The 21565-nt window shown below is 31.9% G+C and overlaps 1 protein-coding gene across 7 annotated transcripts in view; it reads left to right on the forward strand.

Moving 5' to 3' along the window:
• ARID4B (AT-rich interaction domain 4B) overlaps positions 1 to 21565 on the forward strand; it is a 161958-nt gene that overhangs the window by 105154 nt on the left and 35239 nt on the right. For 4 of the 7 annotated variants that reach the window (XM_058309516.2, XM_058309515.1, XM_071207371.1 and 1 more), the window contains exons 9-17: positions 2004 to 2083; positions 3268 to 3344; positions 4948 to 5102; positions 7624 to 7696; positions 9595 to 9689; positions 10992 to 11089; positions 11587 to 11830; positions 12159 to 12334; positions 16538 to 16786. In XM_058309516.2, the coding sequence (XP_058165499.1) occupies positions 2004 to 2083; positions 3268 to 3344; positions 4948 to 5102; positions 7624 to 7696; positions 9595 to 9689; positions 10992 to 11089; positions 11587 to 11830; positions 12159 to 12334; positions 16538 to 16786 (1247 nt within the window). The remainder of the gene's footprint in view (positions 1 to 2003; positions 2084 to 3267; positions 3345 to 4947; positions 5103 to 7623; positions 7697 to 9594; positions 9690 to 10991; positions 11090 to 11586; positions 11831 to 12158; positions 12335 to 16537; positions 16787 to 21565) is intronic. The other 3 variants (XM_058309518.2, XM_058309519.1, XM_058309517.2) reach the window with 2 other exon arrangements.

Below are 21565 nucleotides of genomic sequence, written 5' to 3' on the forward strand. Positions count from 1 at the left end.
AGTTTTAGACTTAGTTTAGCTATTGACTCCCAAATTTATCTAGAGTCCTGCCCTCTACTCTGATCTCCAGATCTGGAATCTGTTTATTTGGTATCTCCTTTTGGATGTCCTTCAGCCTCCTCAAAGCTTACTAAATTAATAATCCCCAAATTAAAATCTGTTATCTTCTCTCCCTCATGCCAAAGCTTGGCCCTTCTCCATTGTTTCCTTTCACAGTGAATGACACTATACTCTACCCATTTGTACAAGATAGAAACCTAAACATCTTTTCTCTTATCCCTCTACTTCCTTAATTATCTCTAATACTTCTCATTCCTTTAAGTTGCCATTGCTGCAACTCTACATCCTTGTCACATCACTCAACCAGGTGGTCACAGTAGCTTACTCTCTTTCAATTCTTGCCCTTTTCTGGTCCATTTTCTTCAAGCAGCTCAAGTAATTTTTTAAAAAACAAATCTGATCATATTTCCCTGCTTCAGACTATTTCCTAAAAGATTTTAGATTTTATCCTAAGAAATAACATAGCCCATAAGGCCTTGGGAAACCTGGACCCTGCTTATTAGTTCTCTTACTCTGCACAGGCAGAAAGTCAACCATCTTTTGTGTACTGGAGTATTCCACTACTTGGTTCCTTGGAGACTTTGCACAATGTATTTTTTCTGCTTGCTATATCTCCAGTATAACACATACATGCACCATACAAATATCCTTTGTCAATCTAATACCTTCTGATACTTCAAGTCTCAACCTTTCCTCAGGAAATAGTCCCTTACCTGCCAGATCCCTCTCATAGCACACTAGTCAAAGGATTTAATGCAATAGCAATTGATTAAATAAATGGGGAGTGCAAGCTCCAAGTGGGGAAAAACAGTGCCATTCTTGACCCTTGTGTTCTCCAGCATTCAGCACAATACCTTGCATGTAGTAGTTAATAATATTTGTGGAGTGACTAGATGAATAAATGAACATATACTAAGTACTTTTAAGTCTTTTTTGAAATGTCAAGAATGTTTTTCTAGATATTTCATACATGTGAAAACTTTTACCGCCTAATTATTCCATAATGCCCCCAACATTTAAGCAGCACTAAAAGAAAACAATGTAATTTCAATTATGGGAAATTTTAATTAAAACTTTCAAAAGACTGAATTGAAACTAGGGTGTTTCTGGCTCCTTTTTCATCTGCCATGAGAATACATGCCTTTATGTACTATCGTATTTTTCATAGGTAATGAGACAGTCTTTGAAACAAACCTGTCATATTTACCTAGCTCATTTAATAATATAAATATACTGTAAACTGTTCTTGCTGTATGCAGTGGGCTGTCTTGGAAATCAAATCATTAAAATTCATAGAAGTCTCATACTAATACTGTCTTTAAGGGAAGGCATGTTTTAGCCTCACTTTAATTAACAGCTGAGGCACCTTCAAAAAGAAGCACTGCAATAATAAGTCTCATTCATATTTCAATTGATACCCATGTTAAAAATATTTCCTTTTTAAAGTAAATTGTATTTTAAAGTGATTTTAATGTATTCTAAATGTATATCATAAGCAGAGCCTCATATCTTTTTAGTTAGAGACTGATTTAGTTAAGGTTTTGATACTTGATCGCATTTTGGCCCTCTTTCTCTTTAAGTCATGATCCAGGACATGAGTTAAGGCCTTAGCTCTATCCTTTCCACTCCCACCCTACTTTCATTCTAGCTTTCTGTTTTAGACCAGAAGTTGGTCCCTATTTTCATAGCCGTGTTTCTGCTTTTCACACCATGTGTGTGCCAAAAACAGTCTGGATTACCCAGACAGATGGAAGGGTATAGCATATAAATTTTAAATTATTTGTTTGTGCTCTCATATGTATACATACCTGTTTACCCTCAAACTAAAATTAATTTCTAAAATTTAAACTTAAATTGTTTTTTTTAAAAGCAGTAAAATAGTAGGCACTTATGTAACTTTCTATAAATGTACTGTTAGTTATAATAGTTTTAATTTTTTTAAGGTGGTTTGTCCTGATTGTAGTGATGAAATTGCTGTGAAAAAAGACAATATTCTTGTTCGATCTTTCAAAGATGGCAAATTGTAAGTATAATTAATTTAAGAATTATATTGGTGTGGCTGTAGCTCAGTGGTTGAGTGCCTGCCTCCCATGTATGAGGTCCCAGCTTCAATCCCCAGTACTTCCTTTAAAAAAAAAAGAACTATATGGCTAGAGAAGCCAGATATTTTAGATTGGGTAAACTTTAAAGGAGTTATCACTTTTGAGATTTAGTGCTCAGGAGTTCAAGTTCTGGAAAGTGATTGGTTTTTAAAAAATCTATAAAACTAACTTTTAACAAAATTTAGATAAAGAGATTTGAGTCCTGAACTTTTAATAGTGACCAGATGATATTAAGAAATTATTGTTGTTTTTAATGTGTGATGATGGTATAGTAATATATTTTTAAAAGAAATATTTTATTTTAAAGCTCTGTAATGAAATATTATGAATGAAATTATACAATGCCTGGGATTTGCTTCAAAGTGATCTAGTTAGAGTAAAAGGAAGTAGATAGAGGTATATGAAACAGTGATTGAGTTGCTAATTATGGTTGGGTAATGGATACTTGGGGATCATTAGACTATCTTCTTTTGAAAATATTTTAAAATTTTAAAGTAAAATTTTAAAAAATGGTAAGCTGAAAAATATATTTGGAGTAGTTTCAGGCTTTTGATGACATATTAGTTTAAAATGAAAAATATATATGGTATATATGATATAACCCATTCCAGTTGCTCACATCAGACCCCTCCTCATGAAACTCCTTAAATAGCAAAATTGCATATTAGAAGTTTGTGAGCCTAAAACCTGGTTTAAAAAAATGCTAAAAGGACATTTATATTATAAACTGATGTATTAGCTTTCAATCTTTAAGTAAATTTCCCTTGATTATCCCAAGAAAATGCACATTATTACTATTTGATGTCTATTTTATTGTGCTCATGTATTCTGCCATCTAAACATTGTTATTTATTATTATTGCTATGAACAGTTTCACCATTGTATTTATTAAGAGGGCTCTTTGATATTTGAAAACATGGTGTTTATAGAACACCTTCTAAGATGGGCTTCTTCTATAGATGATTTAATATCCTGCTTATGTAAAAATTTCTTCCTTTATTTTCATTATCTTTCTGTGGTTTATAATTGACTGAACTATTAATTAATCTCTGTGGTATTTTTGTTTGGTTTTGCTTTTCTTCATAATTAAAAAAAAATGATGTAGTACTTCTGTACCAAGAAAAGATGTCCATGAAATTACTAGTGACACTGTGCCAAAGCCTGATGCTATATTAAAACAAGGTAAGAATAAGAATAATCTTGGAATAAATAACAAAATAATTTGAAACCTGCTAAAGTTGTTTGGAAGAGTAAGTCTTGCTCTTCTAAAAATATTTTTGTTATTAAAGTTATTTCCTTAATGTTATATTTGGTGTGACTTACACTTTTATAAATCTATATGTCTTTTGTTAGCATAGGTTTTCTTTTCTTTTTTTTCTTAGTTTTTTTATTAGCTTATAATCGAGGCCAGAGTCTCAAAAGTGGGAAAGAGCTTATATTAGTCAGCCAGAGGGCTGGTGCAAAATACCAGAAATTGGTTGGTTTTTATAAAGGGTATTTATTTGGGGTAGAAGATTACAGTTACCAGGCTGTAAGTATATAAAGCATGAGTTACTTCCTTCACCAAAGTCTTTTGCCACATGTTGGAGCGAGATGGCTGCCTACCAGGTTTCAGGCTTCCTGGGCTCCTTTCTTCCCAAGGCTTGCTTCTCTTTCCTCACAACCAAGCTCCTCTCTGTGGTTACTTCCTGGGGCTCCAGCTCAGGACTCCAACCTCCCTTCTCTGCAGCGAGGTTTCCTTGTGAGTCCCCACCTACCAAGGGGACCGGAACTGAAGGTCCTACTGACGTGACCCAATCAAAGCCTTAATAATATTTAACTAAGTAAAAGTAAAACGTCTGAACCCAGTATACTCTGATGTGCCCAGAGGAAAAGACCAGTTTACAGACATAATCCAGTATTCTTTTTGGAATTCATCGATAATATCAAACTGCTACAGAGCTATATTAGCTATTAATATAACCTGGCTTTTGTCTAGTAAATAAAATATTTATTCCAGGGAATGTAGAAAAGGAGTCAAAGTAATTTTGATTTGGCACTTAACACTAATGAATAAATATCCTAACTGGTTCCATTACTTATATTTGATTGAGGAATATGCTGTAATTGCATATCTTACTTAGTTTTTGGCATTATTTTAAAGGACTATTTATTTTCTCTTTTGATCTTGCTTATAGAATCTAATAATAATTTGTGTATGGTGGCTGAAAATCATCAAGAATTTAGTTTATAATTTATTTCATATATTGTAAACAGAGTAATTAAATCTACCTAATTTTAATAAACTAATTGTTAACATAGTTTTAAGCTAATTATTACCAGTTTTAATTCAGCTTTAACTAGGAATGTAGAGAAGCTATTTATAGACAGTTTTTGGGTATTGTATGTTTATTACAACAGCTAATGCCTGATTTATAATACTTTCCAATAATCGTTCATTGGATAAATGACTGAATTAAATGTTTACCTATTTTAAGTTTCTTTTTATTAGAAAAACTTAATTTTTGTTTAAAAGAGGAAAACTTTTTTTCTCTTACATTTGAATCTAAGTAACCTTCTAGTGATAGCAGTTTTGCCATCTATAAAATGGGGATAGTAATAGTACCTGGTGCATAGGATTTTTAGGATTTAAATAAGTTGCTACACTTTACACACTTTCTGGCACATTGTAAACCCTTCAGCGATATTAGTATGGTAGATTTTATTTTTTTATCTTGTTTAATGTTTTTGTACAGTTCAGGTGTCTTAATTTTTTTAGGTCATGCAATTTATGGTTTCTTTGCAGCCTTTGATCAGGCATTTGAATTTCACAAAAATAGAACTATTCCTGCTAACTGGAAGACTGAGTTAAAAGAAGATAGCTCTAGCAGTGAAGCAGAGGAAGAAGAAGAGGAGGAAGATGATGAAAAAGAAAAGGAGGATAATAGCAGTGAAGAAGAGGTAAGTAAAAACAATTTGATACCTTTTAAAATTATAAATAAATGTTGGCATTTGTATGGATTAGAATTTGGTATAAAGTCATTAATTCAAATATTTTTAGTATTAGAAGTATTTCATAATAAAATTTTATTTGTAATTATTCATCATAATAGTTTGCTTGCTTACCTTAAAATAGAAATATGGTCCTGTGAAATTAATATTAGGTTGAGTTATGACCCATTGACCCAAAAATGTGTCTTAATCTTGTGCCTTTGATTAATTAGACGATTAAGAAGTACACACCTAAAACAGCAAAACTCTAATATGTTGTTCACCATCAAATAGGCATCTGTCACTTCATAAATCTGCTTATTTTATTGAAATACCTAGAAAAGCATAAAATATGTCCTCTAGTATTAAAAGAATAATCAGAGTGCAAGAGTAACAATTAATATCACTTGATTCAGAGAATCTCAAATATATTTTTTTATACACATGGGTACTTAGTACTAATTTGATCATACGTAAGACACTTGCCCATGTATGTGGATCCAAGAGCTAAGTTTTGAATTTTACTGTAACTGGTGCTTTAGGTCTGACAGTAACAAGATATTCTTTACTGGTTTGCTGAATGACTTTGTAAAAGTTATGAAGTCAGTGTTGCAGATAGTGAAGGCTACTTATGTTTGATAATGAAGTGAATTTTAATTAACTGTGCTCAGGAGATAATTTAATGTCAAATTACATACCTTGCTCCTATATACCTTTCCACATACCTAGTACTTTTGCCTAGAATGCCCTTCTCCACCCTCCCCCAGTCAGCTTGGCACACTCTTGTTTTCAAAACTCTTAATTACACGTCACCTCTATAAAAGGAAGCCTTCTGTGAACCATCGCCTCCCTCACCCTTGGGAAAGTTACTCTATTTTTTCAATTACTAAAATATACTACTTGTAAATATTTATATATTTTTCTTGGTCTGCTTGTTTTCTCACACTAATCTCTACATTCTTTAAGGATAGAGACCTTACACATAGTGTCTATTGTATAATAATGTACATATATGTGTACATACATGACTTAAATATGAGGCGATCAATAAATATTAGTTACCAAACCTTTTGTTGCTTAGATTGGTATTTCATGAATGTTTATGTAAAACCAAGTCTAGTGTCCAGTTTAAACATTTTCTTGAGTTAAATACAAACTTCATTTAAAAATGCTTGGTACAGGAATAAATTTAACAGATTATTAAAGTCAAATATTGTACCATGGGGACATTTAAGGTTATATCTAAAAAATAGATTTCCTTAGATTTATATCTAACTACTTCACAATAACTGGCATATGTGGACTTTGTTTAAATTTAGAAACAGATTTATCATAAGCAAGTTAATAATTGTCATTTATTCTTCTCTGCCCATCTAGGAGGCCTAATAATTTCTCAGCATGAGTTCTTTTGTTTTTTTGTCTTTAGCTTACATTCCTTTTACTTTACTAGTTTATTTATTTATTTATTTATTTAAAAGAGTACATCTCAATAGAATAGTGACATTAGGCACATGGTATTCTAAATTAAAATGATATGCTTAGATATATTTAGAATATCAATTGAAATATATGCCCCTGTTAGTATTAGAAATAGATATGTTTCAGTCAGAGTAACTGTAAAGTCCAGATGTATTTTTTCAATCACTTTCTCTGCAGTTACTCCTGATCATATTCTTTATTGGCAGCATCCATAACTCATTTTTGTTTTATCCATTTCAGCACCCTGAATAAGTGCCTACACTTACGGGTGCTCATTAAATGTTTGTTGAATAGATGAAAGTCACTGAATGGGTGAGTTCCTCAATCTTACCTACTACCCTGCTCCTTGCAGGTTGCTTCAGGACCAGCTCCCTACTGCCACAGCCCTTGGCCACAGCAGCAAGAAGCTAGTCCCTCCCTTGTAATTGATAAATCGGGGAACTATTTTATTACTTGAAGATTTCCCTAAGTCTGAATCTTCAGGTATTGTAGATCAAGTTTGTTCCCCACTTTGCTGATTTTATAAATTAGGAAAACTAAGTAGTGGAGCTGTATATAATGAAGGACACTTACAGTTAACAACTGATGGGACCCAAACTTGTATAGTTCATTCTCTGAGGAGCAACAGTAGAGTCCATTTTGATGCTAAACCCTGACCCAATTTAACATAAATGAGAAGGTCTTCTTGAGTTTGTGACCTTAATTCATGGAATAGATTTCTGATATGTTAAAAAAAAAAATCATGAACCACCTTGCTAGTTAAATTCCTTATATGATAGTTTACATTTGGGATTCTAAATATTGAGATATCTTTTAGGACAGATTCTTCTTTAATAAAGCATAATGTCTAGACTTTTTCTGGTTTTGAACAATTTAGTATTAAATTTTTATTTGGTAAGCTTTTGAAGTACTTTTAATTTGTTATTGGTTTTTACTGTCAGTTGGAAATCTGCTTGTTATTAAAATGCTTAATTGAGAAAAATAATACTCTTTTCTTTGTGACTGAAATTAGGAAGAAATAGAACCCTTTCCAGAAGAAAGGGAGAACTTTCTTCAACAGTTATACAAATTTATGGAAGATAGAGGTAAGTGTTGTTTTTTTAAATTCCTGATTAATGTTGTAGGTTTCAGATAGATAATTAATATTTTAAAAGTAAAAATTATATTTATTAAGCTTTATGGGGTTTTTGTTTTGTTTTGTTGAGGTACCAGAGCCAAAGATTGAACCTGGGACCTCGTATGTGGGAAGCCGGTGTTCAACTACTGAACCACATTGGCTCCCCTGAGTTTGTTTGTTTTCCCTTTTTTTGTGTGTGTTTGTTTTTAGGAGGCACGGGGTACCAAACCTGGGACCTCCCATATGGGAAGCAGGCACTCAACGGCTCCATCCACACCTGCTCCCCTTAGGTTTTATGTTGACATTAATCTTGGCTTATGACTGCTGATATCACCAGCACCTGTTATACATAGTGCCTGTCACATAGTAACTGGAATGAGGAATTTGAAAGCATTTTGATGGTATTGTGGCCTGGGACTCAAAAATGCCTGTATCCTCTCTTGTCATTCCCCATGCCCTCCTATGAAACCCCCCAGACCCCTTATTCTAGAGAACAATAGCAGAATGTGAATCAGAGTACCATTTTATTGGCACCTACATGAAGCTAAAAAGTTTCATTCTTCAAAGTCTCTGTTTGATATAGTTGACAAGTGTATGTGTGTAAGAGAGAGGGGCCTTAAGTTGGACCATAAATCTCCTTTATGATCCACCCACAAAGAACTAAGAAGAGCATTAAACCATATGTAGATACCCAGAAATAGAGAAAGAAAGATGACAGAGTCTCAAAGTGAGCCTTGATTCTGCTTATTGAATCTGCCTCATGTAGTTAAATGCAGGGATTGGAGGAAATCGGAACGGGTGCTAGCCTTTCAATTTACAGTGGTGACCTAGTCCTCCGGTAACTATGACCCTATTTACTGTCTTGTTTATCTGCTTCATCAGAGTAGAGTAGCTTCTCCTTTCCCGGGAAGATGTTAGGAAGGAGGTAGGGAGAGGCAAAAAGCTTGCTAACTTGAGGAGAGGTGTAAAATAAATAATATTTGCAAGTGCCAGTTTACTTTGGAAATGAATGTTTTCTAAATCACATTTGTAATTCTGATGAGAAGCTGACTCTGTCTTCTTTTTCCTTCATGAATCATAGTGACTACTACAATAAAGATGTCTGTTCATTTTTTAATATAAATGCTTTTTATTTATATATTACTTCTTTGTTATGAGTGGAGACCTGGTCTATAAAGTTATGCTACTTTGTTCACTTTTGTATAAGAAAAATGAAAAGGTGAAGAAAATGAATGAAATCTAATATTAGGGAAATGTGATAAAATCTGAATGTTAGTCGTATATTTTTGGAAAGGGCCATAGACGGTTCCCTCTTTTTACCCTGCACTTTCCTTTAGTACTTTCTAGCAGTTTGATAGTTGGATCCAGTTTCTTTGTCCTGCAGTTTCCTATGTTAGAATGACATAAAACTATAGATTTACTATATAGAATCACTGTTTAAGGGAATAATACATTTGTAAAATACAAAGAAAATATCTTAGAAATAACTCTCCTTGTAAAGCAGGTGTCTACCAATTACTTCAATAATTTTTTTAGTTATACCAAATCCTTGTTTGTCTAATTTTAAAAGATTTTGTTTTGTTGGTATTGATTTTATTTTATTTTATTTCATTATTATTTTATTATTTCTTATTGTCTTCCTCTCCTGGAGCAGGAAGATGGAATAGAATTACACCGTTTCAAAATTCTGATATGAGGAAATAAAAAATGAGTAGAATGGTTTTATGTAGATATGTCTGATTAACAAGGGATTTTTTTCCTAAAACTTACTGTGTACTCTGTATATTCACAGTAATATCTGAATCCTTTGAAATTTTAAATTAAAATGTAGCATAGTTCTAATATATTTTTTGTTTTCACTAATAGGCACACCTATTAACAAACGACCTGTACTTGGATATCGAAATTTGAATCTCTTTAAATTATTCAGGCTTGTGCACAAGCTTGGAGGATTTGATAATGTAAGTATTAAAATTAAAAGTGAAAATTTTCATGCAATATGATCTCTCTAGCACCTGCTAGCTCTAAAATTATTGTCTGTTAATAAGATTATAAGGAAAAGGAAATGGAAAATAAGGGTTTGAAACGTAGAGGTTAGGGAAGCGGATTTGGTCCAACGGATAAGGCGTCCGCCTACCACATGGGAGGTCCAAGGTTCAAACCCAGGGCCTCCTGACCTGTGTGATGAGCTGGCCCACACACCGTGTTGATGTGTGCAAGGAGTGCTGTGCCACGCAGGGGTGTCCCCCACATAGGGGAGCCCCACCCACAAGAAGTGCTCCCAGTAAGGAGAGCCGCCCAGCGTGAAAAAAGTGCAGCCTACCCAGGAATGGTGCCACACACATGGAGAGCTGACGCAGCAAGATGACTCAACAAAAAGAGACACAGATTCCTGGTGCTGCTGACAAGAATACAAGTGGACACAGAAGAACACACAGCAAATGAACACAGAGAGCAGACAACTTGGGGGTTGGGAGAGGGGGTGGGGAAGGGGGGAGAAAAAAAAGGAAAAGAAAAGAAACATTAGAAGTTAGCCTTCCTTAGACCAAATTTAAATTTAACTAAATCCTGTTTTGTTTTGTTTTGTTTTTTTAATTTTATCAAGTTTCTGATTTATTCTAAGTTTGTCGTACTGTCATAAAGCATCTATTTATATATAAGTCATAGCCTATCCATATTGGTAGAAATTCTTTGCTTAATTCTTGAGGACAGGGATCTGTCCTAACATTCTTTATAACCTAATCCCCTTCATATTGTCTGGTGTATGTATATAATAAGCATGCAGAAAATGTTTGTTGAATTGAGCTGAAGAAATTATTTAAAGGTTGCCATAAGTATAATACTAGTCCAAATAAGGTTATTATTCTATAGGAAAAAAATGCTTACTAAGGACAATAGAACTGCTCTGATTAGCTTGAAAGTTTTATGGGAAATAAGTTCTTTGAAGTTTTTTGTCTCCTGCTTCATTACAAAATTTAACTTAAGAAACTGAGTGGTATTTACTTACTGTATCAGGGTTTATTTAAAACTTAAATGACCTACTATTTCAGTATTTGTAGTTCTCTGAAGTTTCTTAGAGTACAGAAACTTATTTTAAAAAATTATAAACCAAAATTTTAATTTAGAATTTATCGTCTGATTTTGATCATCCTTTTGAGACTAGAATGAATAATAAAAACATGTATTTTTATTTATTGTATTTATCAAAAGTTTATTATACTTCCACTTTAATTTGGTGATTTTCTTTTCATTTTGTCCATTAGATTGAAAGTGGAGCTGTCTGGAAACAAGTCTACCAAGATCTTGGAATTCCTGTCTTAAATTCAGCTGCAGGATACAATGTTAAATGTGCTTATAAAAAGTAAGTGCAGTTGATTTTAAATATTTTTAATATTTTTTAAAAAAATATTTTATATATTTTAAATATTTTATGTAGGAAGCTGGATGAAGTTTACCTTGTAACTGAGGCTATTAATTTTTCCTCAAAGAAATCAGAAATTTTTACTGAAGTAATCACTGTATGATAGCATTTTCGAGTATATATTCTATGAATCCTAGATTGATGAGATATACTGTGAAGAAAAGTTTTGTAGCCCAATAAATTTGAAAAGAGTATTGCATAGTGATTAAAAAGCCAAAGTTTTTAAGTCACACCAACCCAGGTTTGAGTCCTGGCTTTGCCATTTATTAGCTGTTTTTACATTGGGCCATTTCTTTGTTCTCCTAACTTGGCTTAGTGTCTGAGAGATTTACCAAAAAAAAAAAAAAAAGGAATGAAAAAACATTTTTAAGAAAACAACTATACAGTTAGTATTTTGAAATGTGTTCACCTATTGCAATCTCTCTTCATGTTTTCAGATACCTATATGGTTTTGAGGAATACTGTAGGTCAGCCGGTATTGAATTTCAAATGGCGTTGCCAGAGAAAGTTGCTAACAAACCCTGTAAAGAATTTGAAACTATAAAGGAAATAAAAGTTAAGGAAGAAAATGAACCAGACGTCAAAGAAATAAAGATTGAAGAGGAGGGGAATATAATACCAAAAGAAGAAAAGCTGATTGAAGATGATATTGAAAGAAAAGAAAATATCAAACCTTCTCTGGTAAATCAGATATTGTTAATTGTGCTTCGTTGCCATTGGTACATTTTCAACATCCTTTGTAAAGTTACCAAAGTTAATTTATTGTATAGTATTTTACTTTATTGTTTTATTTTCTTCATTAACTGTTATTTTTATACTGTAATAACTGTTCAAATATTGTTAGCTATTTTTGCCTAGTGTTTTGAGAAAGGCAGGAGTTTCTTGAAAGTAACGTATAATTATCTCAATATTAGTATTGGTTGATACCTCCTCTTACTAACAATTAGATCATGGATTTAGGCTGAAAATCTTTACTTTTGTTGGTTTAGTTCCTCTGATCTTTTCCTAGGGAAGTAAAAAGAATTTATTAGAATCTATACCTACACAGTGTGATCAGGAAAAAGAAGTTAATATGAAAAAAACTGAAGAAAATGAAAATCTGGAAGATAAAGATGATGAGTCAACTAGGGTAGATGAATCCCTCAGCATAAAGGTAGAAGCTGAAGAAGAAAAAGCAAAATCTGGGTAAGAAATTTGTTTTTGGTTAAGATGAATTTTGGCTGGATGAATTCTTGTAATTTGTTCTTTGTATGTGTGTGTATGTATGACTCTGTATTTGACAAAACATAAAATAATTGACTGATTTGCATTTATTAGGTAAATAGTTTCTGCCTCCTTCAGAGACCCTACTAATTTAAGTTTGCAGAAAATGATCATATTTTTGAATCAGTCTTCTTGCTCTCATCATGGAAATGTATAACATTTTAGCTAGGTAAAAGTACTTCTTAATACTGAATGACTAGATAATAGAAATTTGAGATTTCCCTTACTGTTTTACAGTTGGTATGTTGGCTGTAGATTATGAAAGTTGGATTTATTTCTGAAGCAGAAATTAAGAATAGAAAAGTACTAATAATTTTAAAAAGACCAAAATTGTTATATTGTGTTTTTTTGTGACAGTAGCATTTACTTTGTTTTGGTCACTTGGGGATGGTGAATTATTTAACATTGTAATCTAAGCAATGCCAATGGGCCCCTGGATTTTAATAATAATTCTTGGTGTTTAATCATATTTCTGAAGTTTAAAAATCATTAATATCCCTGTTGTTAATTGTCCGTTTAAATAAGCACAACCCATTTTTCCTGATCATTTTAGTATTTTTCTGAAATTTTGATCACAGAACGCAGGCAAATGTAGAAGGGGGGGAATACTGGGTTTATATGAAAACAGTAAAAAGGTGTTTGTTTATATATACATTGTGATATTTTTGCATGTATAAGTGTGTATTTGAAGTGTTCCTTACTGCTAATGAAGACTATTTCAACTCTTAAGAGACTTCATAAGAGCTCAACTTATTGTCTAAAATCTTTTGGTCATTTTAGTATTTTTGTGAAATTTTGGCCACAGCTTACAGACAAATGTGGAAAAGGAATTGTGTTTAAAAAACCATAGCCAAAGGTGTTTGTTTATTATATTTTGTTATACTTCTGTGTGTGTAAATATATATTTGAAGAACTCTTTGCTATAAGAGACTATTTCGACTACTAAGAAACTTATTAAGGACTAGGCTTTTTGTTTAAAAATCTGATTTTTAAATCTGTAGATATTTCCAGAGCATCTACTATGTGCAGGCACTTTGATAAGCCTATTATTTTTTGTCCTAAAATTATTTTAATCATTAAAGTTGGTACATCAGTTTATTTTATTGTATAAACTATGTTTTATAGATTTTTATTTTTTAATCCCATTAATTCCTTAACTATATGACTATTTATTGAAGATGTTTATAAATGTATTCATACCACAAAGTAAAATTTTCCAGGTGTGACTGCCCAATTTGCTAGATGTTATTTAGAAGTATTACATGTTGGAAATGTCTGAAATTAATTAATTGTGTTCCATTGTGAGGATTGTGACTTCAAACTGGGGAAATTTGAGTAGTGGATGTGGCTTAAACAGTTGAGTATCTGCTTCCCACATGGGAGGTCCAGGGTTCAGTTCCTGGTGCCTTCTATACAAAAGCAACAAACAACAAGCAAAACAAACAAACAAAAACCAACTCAGGGGAGCTGATGTGGCTAAGTGGTTGAGAGCCATCTTCCCAGATACAAGGTCCTGGGTTTAATCCCTGGTCCCTGGTACCTCAAAAAAAAAAAAAAAAAAAAAAAAAGGGGGGGAAATTTTGGTATTTCTCTGTGAATTCAAATGAGATATCCTTGTTGACAACATTTGGTTTTCCAAAATGTGGTTCTCTAAAAGATAACTAATCTGAATCTGCATGTGTGTGGTGTGTGTGTGTGTGTGTGTATGCAATATGCATCAACTTAAATTTTTTAACCTACGTGTTGTTTGCATTTGATACTTGAAAAGGCTCTTTTGTGGCATTTTGTGTTCCATCTGGTTTAAAGCATTAACCTCAGAGTTTGCCACTGAATTCTTTGAGACCAGTAAAATATTTTCTTTGCCCCATTGCCAATAATTATGTTGTTTGCTTCTCTATATTTCAGTGTATTATTTGAGTGAATTTTATAGGTTTTGTTTGGTTCACATGGAATTCTACATTTTCTTTTTAATTTCTGATTGTTTTATTTTATTAATAAAGAGTATTAGGTTTTCTTTTCAGGTTAAATAAAATATTGCTGTGACTACCACTTAAAGTATAATTGTGCTTGTTATTATTGGCATTTATCAGTTGTGCTCAGTGTGTTGTTCCATAAGATACAGTTTAGACTTTTTATTTTCAAATTTTAAACTTTTTATTCTATATCTTCCCCCCCCCCTTTTCTTTATATACTTTTTTAAAAAAGATACTTAGTTTACATAAATGTTACATAAAAAATATAGGGGCCTCCCATATGCCTTGCTCCCTACCCCTCCCATATTTTCCCACATTAACAGTGTCCTTCATTAGTGTGGTACATTTGTTACAATTGATGAATACATTTTAGAGCATTGCCACTAAGCGTGGATTATAGTTTACAATGTAGTTTACACTCTGTCCTGCACAAATTTATAAGTTATGACTAAGATCTTTGTCTTCTTATATGACGATTCTGAGATGTAAGAACAAGGTGCATGGTAAATCTCTTTTATTTTGGCTACCAGACTACACTTCCTTTTCTCCCAAGGATATACTCTATTTAAAAATTAATAATTGTTTTATCCCCCAAAATACCATTTCTATTAATTTCTTAAATACTTTAGCTTTACTAATAATTATTTATGCATTGTAGACAGTCCATGTATTTTCTATAATAAAGTTCCTGTTTTTACTCAGATTATATTTTCATTTGGATTTTAATTTTTGAATACTTCTTCAGTAATTATAAATGAGTCTTCAAGATAGGAATCATTCCTGAGAATCATTATAGACTTTGTTATGTAGTTCAGATGAAATGATACAAAGGTATCTTTGTGGGCTCAGAGTTAATTTCAAAAGTCTATAAAAGGAAGAAAATTAAAAAAAAAAAAAGTCTATTAGGCTTTATATAGAAACCCACTCACTATAGAAGAAACAAGGAAGGAGAGTAAAAGGTGTTAAGTGCTGTCTGTAGTACCATTATTTTTGTTGCCTTTGTAAGTACATAATTAGAAATGATAAAGTATGTTATTGCTAAAAAGGTTAGATAAAAGAATATAAAACGGAATTTATCAGTGATAGAAGGATTTTTTAGATAAATATTTTTCCATTAAGTTCTAAAACTTTAGTTATTGTTGTAGCCTGTTTTATGATATTTGTCAGCTGAAAAGTGATTCTGTTGGAGAGAAAAATTTTGTAATTAGCATAGACATTCAGCAGAACAGATAAAAAACATGTTAAATATACTGTTGAATTTCATCTTGACGTTAATTTTTTATAAATCCTATAAAATTTATAATTTAAAATGTTCTCATTTAATGCAAATTTGTGGCTAATATAAAAAGAATATGAATGTTCAATTTTAGAGTGTACATGGTATTGAAAGTTCAAAATGGTTGTAATGCTGTTTCTAGAATGGTTTGACTTTTAGTTTCATATATTTGCAATTGTCCTTTCATAAACCTGTTTCTTTGGAACTTACAAGTTGAGAGAGGAGTTTTGGAAGAAAATTTTCAGTAAATATGTGATAAACAGAACAAATTGAGGTGAAGTTTAGAAGGATGGAAATAAACTTTCTGTGATAATAATAAGAAGTTAGAATATTCCTGTAAAAGGTAAAATAATAGTTCAACTAGTATAACATTTAAAAGCTTTGCTTAGATACCTTTTAAACTTGATCCATCTGCTAGTAAGAAAAATTTGTTTTTAAATATTCTGAGCCTGGAAATATTTGAATAAAAACCATTTATATGTCACAACATGACTATAAATGTGATTTTTTTTTTTTGTCAACTGAGATGTCAAACACTTATAATAAAACATGAGAAAATTGTAACAATTTTCTTTTTAAAGAAAACTTACTAGTTTCTAGCTATTCATCACAACCTCTCTTCTTCTGGCTATTGGAAATTTCCTTTTAATGTACTTTTTAAAAATCTTCATTTTTTCTAAATGTGTCTTTCTAAAACCATGGTCATCTTACACAGTTTTAGTTTTTAAAATAAAATCGAAAGAGAATTTCACACACATGGAACCTGCTGTTCCCTGGAAAATTCACAGCCACGATATTTATCAGTATATGTGGTTTGGAACTGAAAAGCTTATGAAGTGTCTTTTATTAACTCTGCAATTTTTTAAACCTTTCAAGAGATGAAACGAATAAAGAAGAAGATGAAGATGATGAAGAAGCAGAAGAGGAGGAGGAGGAGGAAGAAGATGAAGATGATGATGACAACAATGAGGAAGAGGAGTTTGAATGCTATCCACCAGGAATGAAAGTCCAAGTGCGGTATGGACGAGGGAAAAATCAAAAAATGTATGAAGCTAGTATTAAAGATTCTGATGTCGAAGGTGGAGAGGTCCTTTACTTGGTGCATTACTGCGGATGGAATGTGAGGTAACTTGAGTTTTAGCTAGTGATTATTACCTAAAAACACTTCAAAAATACTTTCCTATTTTAAAATCTAATTAATTACAGACGTGCTAGTATTCTAATTGAGGCCAGGTACCATGTTAAAAAAAATCATAGTTTTTAGCATGAAAATACCTCGCTTAGTGACTTCCTACATACCTTTAGTGTCAAAAAAAACTATGGTCTACACAGTTTGATTTTTATGTGATATATGTAGTTTAGCAGAGAAAGCATTTTTAATGAAATGATGGAAGAATCTTTTAAAAAAGTAAAAGATTTGTGCTTCTTGATGTCTACAACCCAAGTATTAGGCTGCCCACTCACCTGCATTTTCATTTCCACAATTACATTGCCACAATAACCTTTTTCTAATCTTAAGTCATCATATTTCTTTCCTTAGATAGGCAGGGATTTAATGTTTGAAAGTTTTAAAGAAGCATTAGTTACTTCAAAAGGCCTTATCTTTTCATTAACAACTTTTACATTACAACTTTTTACAGAAGTCTTAGAAATTTATTTGTGTCCTTGAAATAGTCTGGTTGAAAATGTAAGAAAGTTTTCTTGAAGAAAAGGGAGTGCACTTTCTGACCGCCTCTAACCTAGGAAACTAAAAGGCAAGATTGAGGTTTGGTTTTAGGTTGAGTTCAGTGATACAAGTTTTTTCTTGTATAAGTTTTTTTTTTGTTAATCCAAATAAATTTTGTATTTCAATTTTAGTTTGAGAACTATCTTTTAGTTATCTTTTAACAATAACTTAATTCATTTTGGAATATTTGGTATTTGGGTATTTGAAAAATAGCCTATGATAGAACTGTAGCCCTTAAAAATGGTTACAAGTTTTTTAAGTGGTGGTTTCATGGTGTACTTATTGTTTTCAAGGATGAATACAGTTCTTATGTTTGAGATTTAAATTGTATTCTGTGGCTTGGGAGCTTTTTAAGAAAACTATCTAAAATTCTGTTTCTTAAAAATTTTTTGTTGTCTGATTGTGGCAATAGGAAATTCTGGAGGCATGGGCCAATCTGATAACCTTTCTTATTTTGAGAAAAGTAAAATTGGGATTCATTCTGATGCTTGGAAGAAAATAGCAACCTAACTCATAAGAAAATGTTCAAGAATTTTGTTTGGGATTCATTCTTTATTATTTCTAATCAAGAAGTTTAACAAAGTTCTGATTTTTAAAATACCTGCCATCTGTGAGTGCTCAAATATAATAGTTGTCATGAAACATAAGCTTTTCATGACAGTGCCTTTAACACCATGTGTAATTTATCCTTTTGGCGGTTGGTTCTTATGCTGCCTTTTGCATTATTTTACTTACCTAAAGGGTTAGCGATTATTGTTCTTTTTCTAACAAAGATATTTGAGATCTCAGGTATAACTACTAAAGAATATTTTGTCCAGTCCTTAATATTTAGTCATTTTGATTTTGCTAAAAATCTAATAAACATAAATGTAGAGTGAGTTCTCTTCTCCCAGTGTTGTAAATGTAGAAAATGTTCATTCAAACTTAGGAAGACAAAATAATAATGCCTACTAGATGGATAAAAGAAACATCAGCTTTTCTCTCTCTTTTCCGTTCTTCTCTCCTACTTATTTTTTTGGCTTAATCTAAAGAGACAATTTTCCTAGTGCCTTCATAAAATGCTTTAAATTTTATGAAGAGTGGATAGAATTTAAGGGTTCTCCAGCTTTCATTGTATTCAGTGGTTGACAATTTTTAAATAATTGGTTCATTTTACAAAAGAGGTTTATTAGGTATATAATTGAGACATTCATAAAATTATTTGGCAATTAAGATACAGCTTTCTGTTTTATTAAGGAAAGGTTAATTCTAGGAGCACTAGGGTTTTAGAGGATGGAAAAATGTCTGGAACTTTAGTTTTGAAATTGATGGGGTGTAGGGTAAAATAAGGGGAGATTTTAAACTGAGGCATTCAAGTTTTTAATAATGTCGGAAGAAAAATCAAACGTAGTTCAACAAGATATGCTTTTATTATTAAAAAAGATGCCGTCTATTACTAAAATCTCATGCATTTGTGTGCTATGAGCTTTCAAAAGAAGAAAACTTACCATCTTGATAAAGGGCCTATAGGTTGGACTTCTAGACACACCAGGAGCACAGAGGAAACAATTGTACTCCAGTAGATTAGGCAATTAATTTTCTTCTAGTCAACACTACAGTATTCCTATTTCCCTCTGCAGTAATACTCAGAGACTGTCTTATTGATGAATAAACAATAACTAAGTTTTACTACCCCTTCATTATTTTTAGCTAATCTAATAAGGACTGCAACACATCCTCATCATCTATGGCTATTTTCCTATTACTTTGGAGATCTTCAGCTTGACCTCTTAACTTTACATTTAAGAAATGTTAAATTAGAAATGAAGATTTATGCATGCCAGTTCATGAAAATAGTTTTAGCTTCAATGGCAGTCATTATGACAGTAGTAATTTTGGAAATTTTGTATGGAGATAACCTACATAATTTTTTGTTTTATCTAAAACATCATTTTACAGCTGCATTTTCTTTTTAAAGAAAGCAAAAGTATATTTCTTAGTTTAAAATTTTTCTTTCTATATGTTTCCCTTTTTTGTAAAGGGCTCTATAAATCTTTATATTATAATTTTCATTTATACCCTTATTTTACAGCTGAAAAATACTGATTTTTATTATATATGGGCTAGTTTCCTCTTTTTACTATTGCAGTTTTTTAAAAAGCAGTATTTTACATGTTTATACCAGGTTTACTGTAAATGTACAGATGTGGTGACCATATTTAAAACTATTGTCCAATTGGATAGCAACATATTTAAAGTATTGTAAGTCAATGCTTTCTTATTTAAAAAAAATTTAAGTGTTCTAAAAATAGTATTCAACTCAGAAAATTGGGAGAATACATAAAAATAGAGAAGATTTCTATTAATATGGTAGTATGTTTTCTTTTAGTCTTATAAATATAGCTCCACATATTTTTAAGTGATCATACTTCAGTAATTGTTATCAGTAAACTTTCATTTTTTTTAACTTCTCTGAATGATATTAACGTTTTATAGAAGTTCTTTAAGAAGTCTTATTAGCTAATTTATCTTTTCCACGTTCCAGTTCATAAGTCATTACATAAACATGGGATTGATTTTTGAAAGCAAGGTTATGCTTTGAAATTCACCTGGTGTAAACTCCTTGAGTATGTTGGATTTATCCTTGTTGAGTAACAGCTATAAATGTTTTGGAATTATCTAGACTATTGGTATGGGACTTAAAGTACACCAGTAATTCTTTAAGGTATAATGATGCTGAGTATTTTTCTCCATTTCTAACTTGGTTTTCCATAATCAAGGGTTTGGGAATTTGATTAGAGAATTTTTTTTTCCCTATTGAGAATCACCAACTTCATTAAAGGATATTTTTAAGCATAAGATGGGGGCAGGGACTTACATTTTAAAATTTCAGCTGCAAAACAGTTTTTTAAAAAAATTGTATTGGTACATAGTATATAAAGCATACAGGGTACATTCAGTGATATTTGGTATAATCACATAGTTGTGCATTCATCACTTCAATCATTAGCTAAAATCATGCATAAAAATGCATTTCATTTGTTAAAAGTCTCATTTTTCCAAATGATTTGAATCCTATTGTATAGGAATCAGGAGGCCCAAAAAATTAGTAAAAACTTTCCTAGACAAATCAGTTAAACCCCAATATTTGCCAATTCAACTGCTTTTTATCATACTTTATTCCTTTATTTGACAAACATATGTCGAATATCTACAATTTTTAAATAATGTCTTTGGCTCTAAGGGTCCCTACTATATTCCAGGTTAGGAAATTACCCCAGCAGACTTTGTAGTTCATTAATCCTATTATCCCTCACTCCCTTAATGGGCTTAATCCTTTTAATTTCCTTGGTCAGCTGTTAGAATCACTTCCTTAAAGGGTTTTCTTTTGGCTGTTTTGTTGCTTTGTAGTACTCACATGATAAAACCAGGCCAATCCTTATTAAACCTAACACTCCTTACCTATACCTGTGCAGCTGTTCTTGGTTTAAGTAAATTAAATAACTGCACTGACTGGCCTTTTTAAAAAATTCATGATTGTGTCCCTCAAGTGGGCCCTTAATTTTCTATGTCCTTAGTCTGTTCACTCTACTGCTTACTTAGAAAACTTATATACTGTCTCGCTCTTTTAAATTATTTTTATTTTATTTTGCAGGGGTTCCATCCCATTTATTTATTTATTATTATTAGAGCAGTTTTGGCATACTGTCTTTTATCTCCTAAAGTCTGCCAGTTTTTCTTCTCCATCCTAGTACTCAGCTAATGACCTTGCTTTTTTACTTCATTGAGAAATTGAAATAATCAGAATTCCCACAAACTTCCATGACATCTAGCTCTACTCTTATCTGCAGCCACCTACCTTTCAGCTTTAGCCATAGATGAAAAATCCTTGCTACTATTTTAAAGCCAGTTTATCTAATTGCCCAAAGATGTGGGTCAAGCTCTTCTCTCCCTTTTTTCTCTGTCTTCAGTTTCTTATTATATTTTAGATCATTCCTATCCCTATGTAGACCTGATGTTTCTCCTATCTTTAAGAAGAATCTTTTCTCTTCTTCTTTTCTTCCTCCTCCTCCTTCTATTTTTGGTTAAGTGTTTAAGATTTCAGAGATGGACCATTTCTAGATGATAAGTCCAGGAGGGTCCAGGGTGTGGCATGGGAGTGGATAGCTGATAGAATATGGGTGAATGTTTGAGACTCA

This window comes from Dasypus novemcinctus, chromosome 13, assembly GCF_030445035.2.
Source record: "Dasypus novemcinctus isolate mDasNov1 chromosome 13, mDasNov1.1.hap2, whole genome shotgun sequence".
NCBI lineage: Eukaryota > Metazoa > Chordata > Mammalia > Cingulata > Dasypodidae > Dasypus > Dasypus novemcinctus.